At 38.0% G+C, this 18,386-nt stretch overlaps 2 protein-coding genes across 2 annotated transcripts in view; both read left to right on the forward strand.

Annotated features, from left to right (window-relative positions):
• Positions 1–2,373, forward strand: part of LOC113416342 (bromodomain-containing protein 3) — a 58,590-nt gene extending 56,217 nt beyond the window's left edge. Inside the window, exons 14-16 of the mRNA XM_087959983.1 lie at positions 62–245; positions 1,148–1,257; positions 2,146–2,373. Of these exons, the coding sequence (XP_087816109.1) occupies positions 62–245; positions 1,148–1,257; positions 2,146–2,373 (522 nt within the window). The remainder of the gene's footprint in view (positions 1–61; positions 246–1,147; positions 1,258–2,145) is intronic.
• Positions 2,374–2,482: 109 nt separating this feature from the next.
• LOC148131266 (bromodomain testis-specific protein-like) lies at positions 2,483–11,731 on the forward strand. The gene is made up of 5 exons (XM_087959984.1): positions 2,483–2,570; positions 3,726–3,865; positions 8,420–8,625; positions 10,437–10,596; positions 11,142–11,731. Exons 1-5 carry the CDS (start codon positions 2,483–2,485, stop codon positions 11,208–11,210), a joined length of 663 nt encoding a protein of 220 aa, XP_087816110.1. The 3' UTR covers positions 11,211–11,731.
• The last annotated feature ends 6,655 nt before the right edge of the window (positions 11,732–18,386 follow it).

Here is an 18,386-nt window from a genome sequence, read left to right on the forward strand (position 1 = left end):
TGGCATGAAAGATTCACCAAATACAAAACACGTATAATGATTTTAATTCCTTCCACATCAGATCCCACTGCATCATCCAGAGATGTCCTGCAATGTTGTTCCTCAAATATGGAACCCTTCACCTCTTAGCAAGCTGCCCCAAAGAGCAACCAAAGCCAAGGCCTCTCACCAGTTACTGCCTTGCACTCGGCCTTTACAGCTCAGTCCTCTTAAACTACGAGAACAAAGTATTGTTTCTCCTTCAGGTAAAACATTTTCTAGGAATTCTCATGCGCCAGTAGGATGCATTCAATTGGTTTTTCAGAGCTGCTCAAAATACATATTTTGGTAATTGAGAAAGTGAGAAAATGATATCAAATGCTCCTCCTGCTTCTTTGAGAAGGGTGGGTAGTGCAATGGATCTTCTGGCTTTTTGATTGAGAGAACACTGGAAATTTAAAAGCATCTTTGCAACATTTGGCAGAATCAACAACATGGACCAACAAAAAGGGGCATGTGCTTTAAAATAAATATTATAAAGTGCCTTTTAAATTAAGGGAAAAGGTGATATACCACTCAGACACAGAACTTACATACTTTTAAAGTAAATATATGCAAATATTCGATAGATAGATAGATAGATAGATAGATAGATAGATAGATAGATAGATAGATAGATATTCCATGTTCAAACAGCTCATGAAAGGAAGCTGCATGTGCCCTCCATGCATCCAACTGATTGTGTTTTACTCACAATCTATCTGAAACTTGTTTCAGCTCTTTGCAGGCCTGCCATCCAAAATCCACTGTTATTTTCGAAAATATTTGGATGGATTTCCCCTCCCTGCCCCACACTTCTTCTCAGTTTCTCCCCGAAGCCCTTAGGTGTGCACAGCTACTTTCTGTATCAGCAAATTAGGTACTTTGTGTGGATACTTTCTTCTTATGTGCCTCCCTTTCATATAGCTCTGCCCTCCTCCAACTCCGCGATTGGGATGAGGCAGTTAAAAGAAGTCCTGAACACGGACTCATCATACTCAAAAGCACCCATTGACTTGGACCAATGCAGAGTTAGGAGTTTGCGACATTATTGTGATTGAAGTTATCAGGGTAAAGAGATGAAACATGGCACGGGCGTTCTTCTATATGATTCCCTTCCTTCTTGCAGGTATAATAGCCGTTGTGTCACCCCTGCACTGCACGCCAGTTCACGAGACAACTCAGAGTGATGCAATGGCAACCCAGGCTTCTCACAACTCTTCTTACACGCTTTCAGAGGTGGATATCACAGATAACATTGGGAAATGAAAGTGGCTCTTTATTTAAAGTATATTATATACAAAAAAAACCCTTTTCAGTGTCTTTTTCAGTTAGTGTTAAGCCTGAATCCCGAGGGGGGGAAACAAACTAAAGAGTGTGGCAATAGGCAACCAGGCTGACAAAGCTCTTCTTACACCGTTCAGAAAAAGGTGGATATCAAAAATAGTTTACCATTGGGAATATAGTCAAAGTGGTCCTTAGGGGGATACAATTTGCAAAGTCCGTGTTGTATAAATGTCAGTCACTATAAATATACATAAAACACCTTTTCAGTGTCTTGATATTTTCAGTGATTAGCATTTAAGCGAAGAGGGCTTTTAAAGGATTAGTTACATTGTTGTAGTACACAATTGCCAACAAACCATGATATCTTCAACAGTTAGGGTAAATACCTAGGTTGGTTTTGGAGCTAGGACTTGCGTTTTGTATCAGGGGTGGGGAGGGGGGGGGTGGGGGGGGGGATTCCTTCACCCGATTGAATATGATGAGTTCACTAAAAGTTATTTGATTAGAAAGAAATGGTATTACAGTTTGTTTTCTTCTACATTAGAAAGAATGTAGGATTTTCTGGAATGGGAAGGTTAGAGAAAGAAATAGAAATCACTTTATACAGGTTTCCAGAAGTCATGAGGATAAGTAGCATTAGACTACCTCTGAGCTTTTCAGCATTAAGTTTCTATTTCTTTCATCCATGAATGAAGCTTATCCTACATAACTGGGTAGGGGTGGCCAGAGGAAATACAAAAAGGCATGTTAGCCTCTCCACTTGTAGGCAAAACCATTATAGGATGCGTGACCTCTACAATTGTGATACAGTTCTTTTATGACTTTGCAACTTCCCTATAGGTACCTTGTTCTTCCTCTTCAAATAACCCTTCGGACAACAGGAAAGATATTCGGAAACCATCATTATTGCATCAGCGGCTGCCATCTGCTGTCCAGATTAAATCCTCTGTGGGAGTTACCAAAGTAACACCAACTGACCAGGAGCAAAGTATGTATTGGCTACCAATATTAACATCACATATTAAGTATCAAGCCAAATTAGTGTTTATTACAGTCAAAGACCAATAGTCAATGTGCTTTCATGTCGCCATTCAGTGGTGCTTTCATACCCCTCTCCCAAAACAATAGGAAGCACAGCCATGACTACATCACACCTGCCCAATTCAAAATTTAGGGAATGCTTTTACAGGCAGATAAAGGACATGCAGTTGGAGGCGGAGTCAAGTATTCCCACGATGGAGGAGAGAAAAGGGGCAGGGCTGGAGGTCAGTTCCTGCAGATGGGGGAAATGGAAGTTCTGTAGTGCTGCAGCATTTTGAAAGGGAAAAAAGGGGGTGCTGTGTCTTAATGTAGTCTGCCATTGGTTCAGCTTCTGCACTTAGATGATAGGGAAAGAATGAACAGGTCTGGGGCTGAGTGTTCAAGCCCCCTATGGAAGTACCCTAAATATTTGCAACTCATCATGGGATCCAAGAAACTTGGGTTTTGCTGGTTTATCACCCAATTGTTACCCAAAAGTGGTAATCTACAAGAATTATGAACAAAAAGAAATAGGATCTGGATTCAGTGCTGTGTGGATATATCCAGATATATATTCAATAGCCTCAGGGATATACCAGTGAGTTGATAGAAGAAGAAGAATGTAAGAGCATTGTGCATTAAAGCTATGAAGCAGTAACTCTGCATTATTTGTTAACCACTCTTAGTTACTGAATCCCACCATTGCCCTCAAAGTGTGTCTACTTAGGATGAAATATAATTGGAATGCTTAAGGAGCATAGAGCTGCTACTAATTTATTTGCAGGATTTTCTGTTGGCTATCTAGGGTTTATATGCATATAGTGCAACTTGAGTTATGGCACCATTGCTTTGCAGCATAACAATACTTTTCAAAAGCTTATCACTTCACACATTGCTGTTTGTTCCTAAGGAAAGCAAAAGAAATGTGGTGTTTTTTAAATTCATAGCACCACTAGATGTAATGGATGACTTATTCTTAGGGGAGAAGCTGGTAGCAGTTGTCATGGGGAGCTTTATATTAAGTATAAGGATCCAGGCTTTTCCTTCCTTGGGGAGCCAGGAAAGACCATTATAACAGGCTAAATGGTCCATGTTAAGGGAGGAGGAGGGAAATGTGCACCTTCTACACTCAAGCAGGCATCTGAAAATAGAAAGCTGTAGTCACATGGAGTGTTCCTATCCTTCTGCCTATTTGGAAACTATGCCAAGTAAACAAGGGATAAACAAAGCCTCCAAAGCCTATCAAATGGAAATATACCCTGTAATTCAAATACGGTCGATAAAAATGCTGAAATTGATAGCACTTCGAATGAAGGGTTCTAATAACAAAAACTAATGGAGTACATCTTCGCTCTCTTGAAAACTCACTTACTCCGCCTCTGATCTGGCTTGCATTCCAGAACTGAAGGCTAGTTTCCCAGATGGCCATTGGCGACCACAGATGACAGAATCCGCACGTGCGACTGTTACAGAAAACTGTTCTGTTAACCGTGAGGATAAAAAAAAGAGAGATGCTAAGCCTCAGACTCCTCTAATAAAGGTAAAACATGTGCTGCTTTCTGCAATAGCTTTGGACATTATTTTTTATTTCTGCCATTGTTATTTTTACACATAACTCAAGATGCTGAACATATCAGATACACCTTCCTCCTCCTGTTTTCCCCACAACAACAACCCTGTGAGGTGAGTTGGGCTGAGAGTGAGTGACTGGCTCAAAGTCACCCAGTGGGCTTTCATGCCAAAGGCAGGACTGGAACTCACAGTCACCTGGCTCTAGAATAGAATAGAAGAAACCATTAGAGAGCATTTCATCGAGACAGCCATTGTTGGTGCCATCTTAGATCAAATTTACCTAGCCAGGTATCCTCACACGAGACCAAACTGGCTCTCATTAGTGCATTACTCACATTACCAGATGTGGCTTCAGATCCACATAGACAACAAATAGAATCTACTCCACCCTTTCTAGTATTTAGTATTTATTTGATTTGTCAATCACTTACAAGATACAGGTATAAGAATAAACATAGTTTTGAATACATGAGTTAGATACTTATAAGAAAAATAAACAATAGGACAGGGATGGTAGGCATGATTGGTGCGCTTATGCACGCCCCCTACAAGCCTCTTAGGAAGGGGATGAGGTCAATAGTAGACAGTCTAAGGTTAAAGTTTTTGGGGTTTGGGGAAGAAACCACAGAGTCAGGTAGAGTATTCCAAACATTGACCACTCTGTTGCTGAAGTCGTATTTCCTGCAATCAAGTTTGGTTCGGTTAACCTTGAGTTTGTATCTATTGTGTGCTCTTGTATTGTTATGACTGAAGCTCATTTGCAGGTAGGACATTGCAATGTATGATTTTATATATTATATTTAGATTGGACCGGAGGCAGCGTAGTTCTAGGTTTTCTAGGTCTAGAGTTTCAAGTCTGGTGGCATAAGGTATTCTGCAATGAATAGAGGAGTGGAGAACTCTTCTTGTGAAATATTTCTGGACTTTTTCAATTGTGTTAATATCAGATACATGATATAGGTTCCAGACTGATGAGCTGTATTCAAGTATAGGTCTAGCAAAAGTTTTGTATGCTCATTAGTAGTGTGATATTACCAGAGAAGAAGCTACGTAAGATTAGATTAACAACTCTTAATGCCTTTTTGGCTATGTAGTTACAGTGGGCTCTAGCACTTAGATCATTAGAGATGAGTACTCCAAGGTCCTTGACAAAGTTTGGATCCTCAACAAAGTCTTGATTATTTAGCTTGTATTTTATTTTCTGATTTTTTTTTTGCCAATATGTAAGACAGAGCATTTATTTGTTGAGATTTGAAGTTGCCATTTGATTAACCATTCTAATACATAGTCAAAGTCTTTTTGGAGGGTAGTAGTATTGTCTGTGGTGTTGAATAGCTTTACATCATCAGCGAAGAGAACACAGTTGCTCTTAATATGATAACAGAGGTCATTTATGTAGAGTATGAAGAGAGTTGGTCCTAAAACACTGCCTTGGGGGACACCACTGTTGACAGGTACAGAATTTGATAGGACGCTCCCAATTTTGACCATTTATTGTCTGTTTTACAGGAATGCTTCTATCCAGTTATGTAGGTGTCCAGAGATACCATAAGATTTTAGTTTTAGGAGTAATTTGTCGTGTACCACTGAATCAAAGGCTTTACAGAAGTCTATGTAGATTGCGTCTATTGCTTTGCCCTGATCGAGTTGTGTAGTCCATATGTTTTTGCAGTGTAAGAGTTGTTGATTACAGGGTAGTTTTTTTTCTGAAACTGTTCTAGTCTGTTGACATTGTCATCAAGCACTTTCCTTCACCCTAAGCCCCAGGCTCCTGCCACTCTAAAGCTCCCCTTCATCACTGCAGCAGGAATAAATGATGGAAATTGAGCACTGCTGTTGAGAGATCTGGAGGATGTACAATCTCAGTTCATTTCTTCAGTTGATCTGAAGGCATGTTTAATAACGCCCAGAAGATACCATACAGATGCAGAGCATTCTAAGAGCTGATTAACATAATCTTGGGAATGCTTTACATCTTGATGAGATAGCTGTTCTCATCCCCAAACAATTATCTCCATCAAGCTGGTTTGAACCGATGCACAATGGCTCTTCACATATTATATTTTGTAGCCAACAAAAAATGTCATACTGGCAATCTCATTGTGTATCAGTTGTTTCATCTAGTTAAAATTCATTCTCTTATTTTCTGTCTTTTATTCCTTTTTGCTTATCTCAAAGAGGGATAGTAAAATGTTTATGTGTATTTCTATCCCAAAGTACATCTATGCAGAACTTTCTTTGACTCTGCTGAGAATTTGTTTTATTACTAGTCACGGTGAATATAATTAAAACAGTAGTGTCAGCTAATACTGTACTATTCAGCAGCACCATGATTCCTCTATATTTATTCAGAAATAAGAAATACATTTTTAAAAAAAGTTCTCTACAACTTTGATTATAAACTTTATTCTGATAATTATGCTTTTAGATGCTTTTTGCTTCTCACAGTGTTTTGTTCAATTTGTATTTCTAAAAGCAAGAGGAGTTGCATTTTGATTGTATTTTTAAATTTGAACTTAGTTAATAAAATAAATAGAGACCTCTTTTAATAATACCTTTGTCTCTGCTAAAACAATTACAGATCCACAAGCCATAACAAAGCACAGTCTAAGTAAAACCCTTAAAAATCTTACTTTTTCTTCATCAATCAGTTCAAAACAAATTGATATTACAATTGCAATTCAAGTGACAAATATTGCAATTCATATCTAAAAATCAAGGAGGCAACGAAGGAGGAACAATGAAGTGAATCAATGCAGCAGCGATGCAGTCTAGATTTGTGATTTTAAAAAAAACAAGTGAAGAAAGCATATTTTAGGGTAAAGAGCTAGCAATAAAAGTAATAAACCTGAAAGCAATCGCATGTTTGAGTTGCAGTCTAAAAAAATCAGTTGATGGTGAGCCAAAACTTTTTGCTCTGATTTACACTCACATATATCAATAAGTGTAATGATATGGATCAATATATCAATGATATATAGTAATATATATTACTATATCAATAGATATAGATATATACGGTATATACATTGAACCAGTTTGGCCTAGTGGTTAAGGCACCAGATTAAAAACCACCACACACTGGGTTCTAATCCTATTTTAGGCATGAAAGTCAGCTGGATGACTTTGGACCAGTCACACTCTCTTAGCCTCTCACTTCACAGGGCTATGGTGGTTGTGAGGAAAATAGGAGAAGGAAGAAGTATTACAGTAGACATATGTTTGCCATCTTGAGCTGTTTATAAACAGAATAAAGGCAAGATATAAAATAATTATAGCAGAAATATTTGACAATCATTAGCAGACTTCAGAATTTTCATAAATTGTCCTTTAGAATGATAGAATTTGCAGGACACTTTATCTACAAATAAATACAGTCTTAACAGAGAGAGTTATGGACCATCCAATGGCCACCTCAGTCATTCTTTGTATTTTGGAGCCCCAGCTGTATCAGCCTCCATTTCAAGCAGGAAAAAACTGTCACATTGCAACCATCTGCACACATACAAACAAAAGAGATGTAAATCAGTGGCTTGGGAATGCTCCTCACAGTAGTCAAATCTTTTTCTTTTTCTTTTAAGGCCTCCCACTAACAATATACTTAGTTTGAAAAACATCTGTAAAAGGGGAAAAAATCTTATTTCTTGCTAAAACTGATCCATGATAACTAGGAGTTGCCATTATTTCATTGGATACATGTGTAGCTTTGTAGGCTATTTCGGTCCCTCGCTATCTTCTCTTGGTTTGTTTGTTTTTAGGAACTAAATTACTGCCTTTCCCAACAAAGCTTCACCTAGGAGATTTGTTACATATATTTACAAACAATGTTGTTAATTTTAAATAGAGTCAATATGGATTCTTTGGTTATGGCTGATCTTATATCCCTATCTCTGTGGTGCAGCAGAGCTGATGTACCATATTTCTGGTTCACATAAAGCATATATAGAATCACAGAAAGACCATTTTTTTAATCTGAGTCCCTGAAGCTTTGAAGAGCCTCCGGACAGAACCATTTCCCATGAGCTGTAAGTTGTTTCAATTTCCTTCCAGCTCATGGCTGGAGAACAACCTCATCCATCTGCTATCATAGGATTCCCATTTCAATGGAGCAACTATGCCTTGATGGTTTCATCTTACAGCTTGTTCATGATAGGGATGTACCAAGGAAATGCACACAATGTGTGAACTAATAATGTTCACATAATGTGAACTAATAAGGGCATGGGGTATTAAAGATCTATGTGCTTTCTTGTTGAAGTCAGTAAGAAAAAAATGATCAATTCATACAGATCTTGGCATTTCAAGTTCAGCTACAATAAACGCAATTGCAGGTTAGCTTCAACTGTTTAAGAGACTAGTGAAGGAATATGGTTGGTGATATGAAAATGCTCTAAATTTATCAGGATACAATAATTACATTTAAAACAAAAACCTACATGCTCTTTATCTTTGGGAGTCCTGTCAGATGTGGAAGACAGTTATCTGCTCGTGTTTAGAACTACGTTGCTGGTTATAATTGCAGGATATAAAAGTCAAACATGCAGATTCTTGGACAAGTTTAGGTAAGATGGTGAATGTTCCAGTCTCGGTCAAATCCTCTAACGAAAGCTTCAGACAGTTTCAAAAAGCTGCGCTGGAAAAAGGAGAAAGTGAGTGGGCCAAGGAACGAAAAAGACGATTGGAACAAGCAGAGAGGAAGTCGAAAAAACATCCTCAGGAAAAAGAGAGGTTGGTAATTCCATAGAATTAAACTTGAAAGGCTCTATTTCCCATGTCTATTAACTGACTTCGTAGCAAGTAGTTTCTAGCTGCCTTGTTTTGTAGCTCTGTGAAACTGAGTCTTATATAAGAAAAATATTTAAACTTAATAGCAAGAGGATATGCTGGTAAAACAGTGTTGAATATCCTTTTCAGCAGGGGTGGGATTCTACCTGTTCACACCTATTCGTTAGAACCGGTTGTTAACATTCTAAGCAGTTCTGAGAACCGGTTGTTAGAAGAAATTACTGGCCTAATCCTGTAAGGAAGGCAGGAAGGAAACATTCTGGAGTTGCTTACAGAAACTGCCTCTCCGTTAACCCTTATTACATTCTTGGCAGGATTAGACTTCCTGTCTCTGGAACTTCTCTGGAGTTTTTTTTTTTCCTCCTTTGCTGGTACTTTGCTTGTGTGGAGTGACCATTTAAAGTTACAGTGGCATTGAAAAAGTGACTTATGACCATTTTTCACATTTACGACTGTTGCAGCATCCCCACAGTCATGAGAGGCCAGGCGAGGAGATGCGTGCCTCGATGTGAGTGATATTGAGTTGGCCACGCCCAGCCAATAACATGACCATCAAGCCATGTCCACCCAGTCACATGACCACCAAGCTACGCCCACCACCTAAGCCACGCCCACAGTACTGGTACACAAACTGGGTTTATACAGAGCAGAGTAGAAAGATGGTTGTGGAAACAATCACTCAAGCTGGTGAAAAGATGGAAGACAGCTTCACTGATAATAAATATAAAAGCACCAACCAGGTTTTCACACTGTCCTTTGGAATAATCTGTGGAATCAAGACTAACAAAACAAAAGGGTCTTTGCAAAACTTTAAAATTTAAGCACTCATTGAATTGGTGAGTTAATGTCACCATGCACTTGACTTGCTCTGCCCAATTCTTTTTTCCTAAAACCATCCTCTGAGTTTCCATGACTAGAATAAATTGCCTATCCTATGATTTTTTACTCAGAAATTCAATGGGCTTCGGGAGAATTAACTCTTATCATCCTTAGTAGCGTAGAATTGTTCTCCAACTGAGGTAACGTGACACCGACAACAAGCATTTGTGTGAGACTCAAAAAAGCAAACTACTTATTAATAATGCATATTTAACATTGTCACTTTTAATTGGGAACAAGCAATGGTGCTCTGAGATATGCTGCTGAGCCAGACCGTCCTCTAGGGGGGTTCTCCTCTTGCTGAGTATTATTCCTGGATCACTTACCATTTGATTAATGATGAAATGCTTTAACAATATTTAATTTTGTTTTAGCCGCCTGAAACAACGAACAGGCATTCTCCCCACAATCAATTCATTGTGCATTTGTTATGTTTGTCATTATTCATGGTAATCCTGTTTCCTTCCTGACGAAAGGCTGCGAGGTAGCATCTCCTCAGGGCCTCCTCTCTCCAGATAGTCACAACTCTAATACCAAACAATATTTTTCTACGTAAGGATAATAGCAATGTCTCTATATTTGTCAACTGTCACTTCAGCAATTCAGGAAATTTTAGTACATCTTTATTTCCATTTCTATGATATTTTGGGAAGGTGAGGGAGCTTGCATTAATGTTATGCTTGGCATATAGTGGTGGATGCATCCAGCCTGCTGATTTTTAAGGCATCCCATCATCCACTGTAGTGACAATGGGCAAATCATCCTACTAAATCACTGCTGATTGTAAGCAACAAATATCCTGTGTTTGTTCGCTCAAATGTAAAGCTTGCATATCTGACTTCCTATACAAAAAAATGTTGATTATTTTTCTTTAGAAACAGTAGAGAAATGGGTTTGAAATCCACAGCAGTAAAAGATAGCTGTCCCATTCCAAATAAAGGATCTGGAAGAGAGCAATCACACTCAGCACCAAATCTTGTCATAGATCGTAATTTGGCAAGAAAACTGGAGCAAGAGCGTAGAAGAAGAGAAGCGGTAAGATATCCATATCAGCCTAAAGCAGGGTCTCAGAACCAGAATTCCCCAGCCAAGCATGCTGGTTGGGGAAGCTTGGGAGTTGGAGTCCAGACATATTCCAGCTGCCAAGGTTGAGAAATGCCAGCTTAAAGAATGCTGGTCCTGTAACACAATGAAAGAGTTAAAGAGCAGCTTCATTTATTTGGAATGAAGTCAACAGAATGTTATTGATTTTAAATCGTCAGAAGAACAGGCTTAGAAATTGAAGCTGGAGAAAGTTGAGGGATCATTTTTTTGCCTGACCTTAACTGTTTCTTTTCCTTTGCCCTTGTAAGAATTCGGCTTGCAACAGGCCACTGAAAACCCAACATGGCTCTCAGTCCTAAAATTGTTGTTTTATTATTGTCATTTCCCCACATTTGCTTTTTACAGTTGAAAAGTTGAAAAGTTTTACAGTTGAAAAGTTAATTGCATTATCTCTCAGAATCCAATTCTACTGAATCCAGCAACATTTACTTCAAACTAAGTGTCTTTTTCCCCTAATTTCTTGTTGTTTTTAATAGTTGAAAAGCACCATTGACATGAATTTTCAGAGTGATGTTATGGCAACGTTTGAAGAAACTCTGCAGTGAAATGGAAATGGATGATTGCGTTGCTTGCAATTCTTCAAAACTGGTTATAGATTGCAGAAACTATTCTGAAGAATTGTTCCTCGATATTGGAGCACCACTATTATTATTTTTTGAAAAGCTAGTGTATGAATATAATTTCAGTTTTATAAAATTAATTTGGTTATTAAATTCAAAAAAGCCCATGCAAACTTCCAAGGCATAATTGGTCAACCCTTCTGAGGAAGTTTTCTGAGTATTGTCATAGAAAAAGTAAATATTTTAAAATGTGTTTTGACAACAACATTACAATCAACCCCAATTTTTATTTTGGGAAGTGAAGAATTTAAGGAAAAGCATTGATGTGAAGGCTCAAAACTGCCATCTAAATACATCTAAAACAGATATGAAAGCAAATATAATTTTGGGGCAAAATACTTAAACTGGAAAATTAACTGATGTTTGAGATCTCCATTATATACTGTACATATAAATGCATTTTTGTTATGCTTAACATTTTAATAAGGATACTGGCAGGTTAATTTTTGTCTGGCTTTGATTTTTAGCTAATATGGTTGTTAATTTTTTTAAGTGACAGTTTAACATTATTTTTAGTTCATTTAGGACTCAAATCTATCTGACTTGAAAAAGATAAATCCTTTTTTCTTTTTTAGTAAAATCTGGAAGGGAAATGTTGTTTTGTGTTCCCTGTAGTTTAAATTTTTATTTTTGTCTTGAATACCATATTTATCTAATAACAAAGTGCATTTATATTTACAGCTTTCATATGACAATAAAATAAGTTTTCATACCGGAGTTAAGTTATTAATTTTGAACCTTGCAGATACCTAAATTAGTATTCTGAAACACTTAGATCACAGTTTGGCCTTTTATTCAGAACTTCCATTCTAAATAGATTGGTTAATCATAACAATAATTAATAAAACCAGAGTGTTCTGGCAATTTAAAAATTTAGCACATACTCATTCTAGCATAAATATTTATGGAAGTTAAATATGTGGAACATTAATCTCAGAGAACTTTCTGAGTAGAACAAAAATCAGTATAAAATAAAATACAGGAAATAGAGTTATAATTACATAATTTGACTCAAATCTATCTGACTTGAATTCACGAAACAGGTGTTCTTGCATTGGTGAGCATAGGATTGGAAGAATTTTACAGTTTCTGTTTAATCCACAGGAAACAGGCAGTTGAAGTGCTTGTAGTTCTTTTGGTCAAGAATGACCACCTCCATAATATAAATAAGAAATAGCTACTAGCCTGAGTAAATTCACATTAAGTCATAGAAATACACAAATGAGTGTGTTAATATGGGCAGGGCACACATTTCTGTAGATGAGTCTAATTTGCTTAGCAAGTTATAGTTAGCAGGTTTGGGTCTCTTTGGAGGTGATACTCCATTTCTCATCTTAGGATCTGGGATCATAGTTATTCTGTGGAAACTCACTGAGGTAACCTGTTATGGACACTGTTAGCAAATGATAACATCTTTTTAAAAAATGAACCAATGTACTATATGAATCTCTGATATGGTGAATCATTTTATTAGTAATCCCTGCAATAATAGGCATGGAAAGATAGATAGATAGATAGGTAGATAGGTAGATAGATTGATAGATAGATTGATTGATTGATTGATTGATTGATAGATAGATAGATAGATAGATAGATAGATAGATAGATAGAGATAGAGATAGATAGATAGATTGATTGATAGATTGATAGATTGATAGATAGATTCCTAGATTCCTAGATAGATAGATAGATAGATAGATAGATAGATAGATAGATAGATAGATAGATAGATAGATTTTTACCCTGGCTTTATTATTTTATAACTCAGGGCAGTGAACATACCTTTCTTCCTTCCCTCCTTCCTCCTCCTATTTTCTCCACAACAATCTTGTGACGTGGATTAGGGAGGAGGGAGGGAGGGAGGGAGAGAGAGAGAGAGAGAGAGAGAGAGAGTTTGGCCCAAGTCACCGATCCGGCTTTCATGCCTAAGGCAGGACACCATCTGCTAGTTTTTAGGCCAGCACCTTAACCACTACACCGGACTGGCTCTCTCTATATACAGTATATCAACTGTAATTAGTTATTGCTTGCTTTATGTGGGGCAACTGCCACTCAACAAATACAAGTCTAAGAAAGCAAGATCTAAGATGTAAATCAGCTACTACGTTCAATATCCCAACCATCTTCTATTTAGTCTTCATCATATGAAATTTTAAATGCTTTCAGCGTGTTATAGGTTTCGTTTGCAGATTTGGTATCAAATCTGCAAATTTGGTAAGTAGCCAAGCACACAAAATGCCCGGACAATTCTCTACTTCAAAATTTTCCAACTGCTGAATGTGCAGCCCCTGGAGTTTTCTATACTCTGTGGGTTAATTAACAGCCTTTCTCCTTCCTTTATAAAAAGATAAATATGTACGATCCTCTCTCCCTCCTTACGGAAACAGTTCATGTGTTCATCTATTGGTTTGCAAACCACTGCTTCGGACTGCAAAGGAAGATTGATTTTTGAAAGAATTATCAAAAACACTAAGAGCCTGCAATGTCTTCTGCTCACCATGATATCAGATCAACCCTGCTTCACCTTGACAGTTTATAGCCAGGCAACAACTTGCCTCGTTTTGCTGGGAGAAACACACTTTACCTGTGTCTTTCTCCCAGCAAAATGAGAGCAAAATTGCATTTGATAGCTTTTTTCCCCAAGCTGCGACTGATGCAAAGCACCTAGGTAGAGACACAATTTTAAAGCTGGCAGACCTTAAACTGGTCCAGAATATAGCAGCGTGCACAGTAATGGGGGGGCCCCCTAGGTTTGCCCATTTAACGCCTCTGTTGTGTGAGCTGCACTGCCTTCCAGTTTCTTTCTGGGTGCCTCTAAAAGACCTCCATGGCACAGGGCCATCTTTCCCTAAGGACATCTACCCATCCCACAAGTCAGATAGGATGGGCATTTTTCTAGTTCCTTCCCTTAAATATTGCCCTCTGATGAAAACTAAGACATGTCCTTTTCCACGGTAGCCCATCGCCTATGAAACAACAGTTGGTTGACTGCATCAACGTTTTAAATAAATTTTAAAATACATTTTTGCCATAAGAAACCAAATGCTCTGAAATACTGGTTACGTTGGGAAGCAAGTTTTATCCATCTCTGAAGCCAAAGACTGATGAGGAATTAAGGCATTTTGGAAGCTTGCAACACACTCAGCCCTGAAATGCAGCTGAGAATAGGTGATCAATAGAGATGGGGAAGGCTGTTGGTGAAGAAGCTTGTTCATTTTTACAGCAATTTTGAAAACTAGGAAACCTCTCTAGCTTAGAGTCCATGGGTGCATTGTGCTGGTCAGGACTATGCAGTGTGGGTGAATGGGCAGATACTTAATTATGCTTAATAAGGGTGGAGAACCACGGCTTTCTGTATATTACTGAATGATGGTGTCCAGGACCTTTAATTTTGACCTATGCTGGCTGGGTCTGCTAGGAGTTAACAATTCAATATCTGGAGAGTTACCGGTCCTTCAACCCTGGTCTAAAAATACACCACTAAGAAGAGTGATGAAACAGCACTCACCATTATCTCACTGTGCTCTGCTACCCCAAGCTGTTTTTCTCCCAGCCTGACTCATTTTTTGGTATCTGAAGCAGAAAACATGCTGTCTCCTGCAAGATCACTGCCACTTAAAAACAAAATTGTTATTGTTCAATAGTTTCTTTCAGCTGAATCTTGCAATCTAGAGGAGAAGAAAATGACATGGCTCCATGCAGGAACATCATCTTTCTCGCACTCTCTTCCTTTTTAATAGTTGCCCTGGCTAGAGGAAGGAAAGAATAAGTATAGTGGTTGCTAGGCAACAATTGCCATTCCTTTACTACCGGTACCACCAAAGCTGGAGGCAGGGAATGCCAGCAATGATTAAATGGCACTTGTGTCTGCAACTATCAGGTTCGGATTGCACAATTCACACACCCAGAGGAATTTGCTGTCATCTAGTGGTGGCCTGGATTATTGCAGCCCAGATCTGGTAGCCCTGCTCCTATCTCCCATCCCATAATTTCTTGTTTGTTTATTTATTTAGCATTTCTCCTACTTTCCAGGAAAGAAATATATCCACTAAAATTCTGCACAGATAAAATTCAGCTAGTTCAACTCACATAGCTTTAAAAAACAAAGGATGCAAAGTTAATATTTGGGGGGGAGATGATTTGTTTTAATCCCACCTTGTCCCCAAGACATGTTATTGCCAGGACACCCAGAGCAATAAAAGAGATAGTAAAGAAGATGATTGCAATATTTTCTTTCTTGATGCTTATGAAAATCAAAGTAACTAGCCTATCCTTAAAGGCAAAATCCAGACTACATAGAAGCCACTTATTTATTTATTTTTATTTATTTATTTGATTTGTCAATCTCTTACAAAATAATAGGTATAAGTATATACATAGTTATGAATACATGAAATGGGTACATATAAGAAAAATAAAAGAAACAATAGGACAGGGACGGTAGGCACGTTGGTGCGCTTATGCACGCCCCCTACAGACCTCTTAGGAAAGGGGTGAGGTCAATAGTAGACAGTCTAAGGTTAACATTTTTGAGGTTTGGGGAAGAAACCACAGTCAGGTAGAGTATTCCAGACATTGACCACTCTGTTGCTGAAGTCGTATTTCCTGCAATCAAGTTTGGTGTGGTTTACCTTGAGTTTGTATCTATTGTGTGCTCTTGTGTTGTTATGGCTGAAGCTGAAGTATTTATTGACAGGTAAGTCATTGCAATGTATGATTTTATATACCATACTTAGATCAGACCGAAGAAGGAGTAATTCAAGGTTTTCTAGGTCTAGAATTTCAAGTCTGGTGGCATAAGGTATTCTACAACGAGGAGTGAAGAACTCTTCTTGTGAAATATTTCTGGACTTTCTCAACTGTGTTAATAGCCAAACCTCTAAGCATAATCTTTGAAAAATCTTTCAGGACCAGCTCCTTGCCTAACCTATGGTCACAAGCCACAGTCATCCCCATCTTCAAAAAGGGAGACCCCAGCCTAGTTGAAAATTACAGACCAATCTCCTTATGCTGCGTCACCTGTAAAGTCATGGAATCAATTATTAACCAATCCATCATCTTCCATTTAGAGACAAACAACCTACTCTCCAATAAACAATTTGGTTTCAGAAAAAAACTATCCTGTAATCTGCAACTCTTACACTGCAAAAAACATATGGACGACACAACTCGACCAGGGCAAAGCAATAGACGCAATCTACATAGACTTCTGTAAAGCCTTTGATTCAGTGGTACACGACAAACTACTCCTAAAAATAAAATCCTATGGTATCTCTGGACAACTGAATAACTGGATAGAAGCATTCCTGGCAAACAGACAACAAATGGTCAAAATTGGGAGCGTCCTATCAAATTCTGTACCTGTCAATAGTGGTGTCCCCCAAGGCAGTGTTCTAGGACCAACTCTCTTCATACTCTACATAAATGACCTCTGTGATCATATTAAGAGCAATTGCGTTCTTTTCGCTGATGATGTAAAGCTGTTCAATACCACAGACAATTCTGCTACCCTACAAAAAGATCTTGACTATGTATCAGAATGGTCAAACAAATGGCAACTTCAAATCTCAACAAATAAATGCTCTGTCTTACATATTGGCAAAAAAAATCAGAAAATAAAATACAAGCTGAATAGTCAAGATCTTGTTGATGACCCAAGCTCTGTAAAGGACCTTGGAATACTCACCTCTAATGATCTAAGTGCTAGAGCCCACTGCAACTACATAGCCAAAAAGGCATTAAGAGTTGTTAACCTAATCCTACGTAGCTTTTTCTCTGGTAATATCACACTACTAACTAGAGCATACAAAACATTTGCTAAACCAATACTCGAATACAGCTCATCAGTCTGGAACCCACATTACGTATCTGATATTAGCACAATTGAGAAAGTCCAGAAATATTTCACAAGAAGAGTTCTCCATTCTTCTACTCGTTGTAGAATACCTTATGCCACCAGACTTGAAATTCTAGAACTAGAAAACCTTGAATTATGCCGTCTTCGGTCTGATTTAAGCATGGTATATAAAATCATACATTGCAATGTCCTACCTGTCAATGAATACTTCAGCTTCAACCATAACAACACAAGAGCACACAATAGATACAAACTCAAAGTTAACCGCACCAAACTTGATTGCAGGAAATACAACTTCAGCAATAGAGTGGTCAATGTCTGGAATACTCTACCCGACTCTGTAGTTTCTTCCCCAAACCCCAAAAACTTTAACCTTAGACTGTCTACTATTGACCTCACCCCTTTCCTAAGAGGTCTGTAGGGGGCGTGCATAAGCGTACCAACGTGCCTACCGTCCCTGTCCTATTGTTTCTCTTATTCTTCTTTTATTTTTCTTATATGTACCCATTTCATGTATTCACAACTATGTATACACTTATACTTATTATCTTGTAAACAATTGGCAAATCAAATAAATAAATAAATAGATACATAATGTGGGCTCCAGACTGATGAGCTGTATTTGAATATTGGTCTGGCAAATGTTTTGTATGCTCTAGTTAGTAGTGTGATATTACCAGAGAAAAAGCTACGTAGGATTAGGTTAACAACTCTTAATGCCTTTTTGGCTATGTAGTTACAGTGGGCTCTAGCACTTAGATCATTAGAGATGAGTATTCCAAGGTCCTTTACAGAGTTTGGATCCTCAACAAGGTCTTGACTATTCAGCTTGTATTTTATTTTCTGATTTTTTTTGCCAATATGTAAGACAGAGCATTTATTTGTTGAGAGTTGAAGTTGCCATTTGTTTGACCATTCTGATACAGAGTCAAGATCTTTTTGAAGGGTAGCAGTATTGTCTGTAGTATTGAACAGCTTTACATCATCAGCAAAGAGAACGCAGTTGCTCTTAATATGATCACTTACATTTTAGATAAATATATTGCCAATCAGTTTTGTAATATATGAACAGATTGCTTGAATATATCAGAGTGTGAGGAACTACGTTATATGTAGCCCTTGTTTAATGTCCATTCAGCGACTGTTCAAAGTTATTATGACACTGAACAAAGGGCACTTGATCAGAGGTTCGTGTAGTTGTGGCCATCCCAGCATCCCTACAGTCATGTAATTGCAATTTGGCC

The sequence above is a fragment of the Notechis scutatus genome, chromosome 3, assembly GCF_049901735.1.
Source record: "Notechis scutatus isolate UNSWTSFEM ecotype Mainland chromosome 3, rNotScu1.2, whole genome shotgun sequence".
NCBI classification, from domain to species: Eukaryota; Metazoa; Chordata; class Lepidosauria; order Squamata; family Elapidae; genus Notechis; species Notechis scutatus.

What these genes read in the sequence shown, in the direction of transcription:
- LOC148131266 (XM_087959984.1), top strand. Translation starts at nt 2,483, where the DNA reads ATGCTTTTACAGGCAGATAAAGGACATGCAGTTGGAGGCGGAGTCAAG. An exon ending in GAAAAGGGGCAGGGCTGGAG is followed by an intron (nt 2,571 to 3,725) that starts GTCAGTTCCTGC and finishes CTTGCATTCCAG; the next exon opens with AACTGAAGGCTAGTTTCCCA. An exon ending in CATCCTCAGGAAAAAGAGAG is followed by an intron (nt 8,626 to 10,436) that starts GTTGGTAATTCC and finishes ATTTTTCTTTAG; the next exon opens with AAACAGTAGAGAAATGGGTT.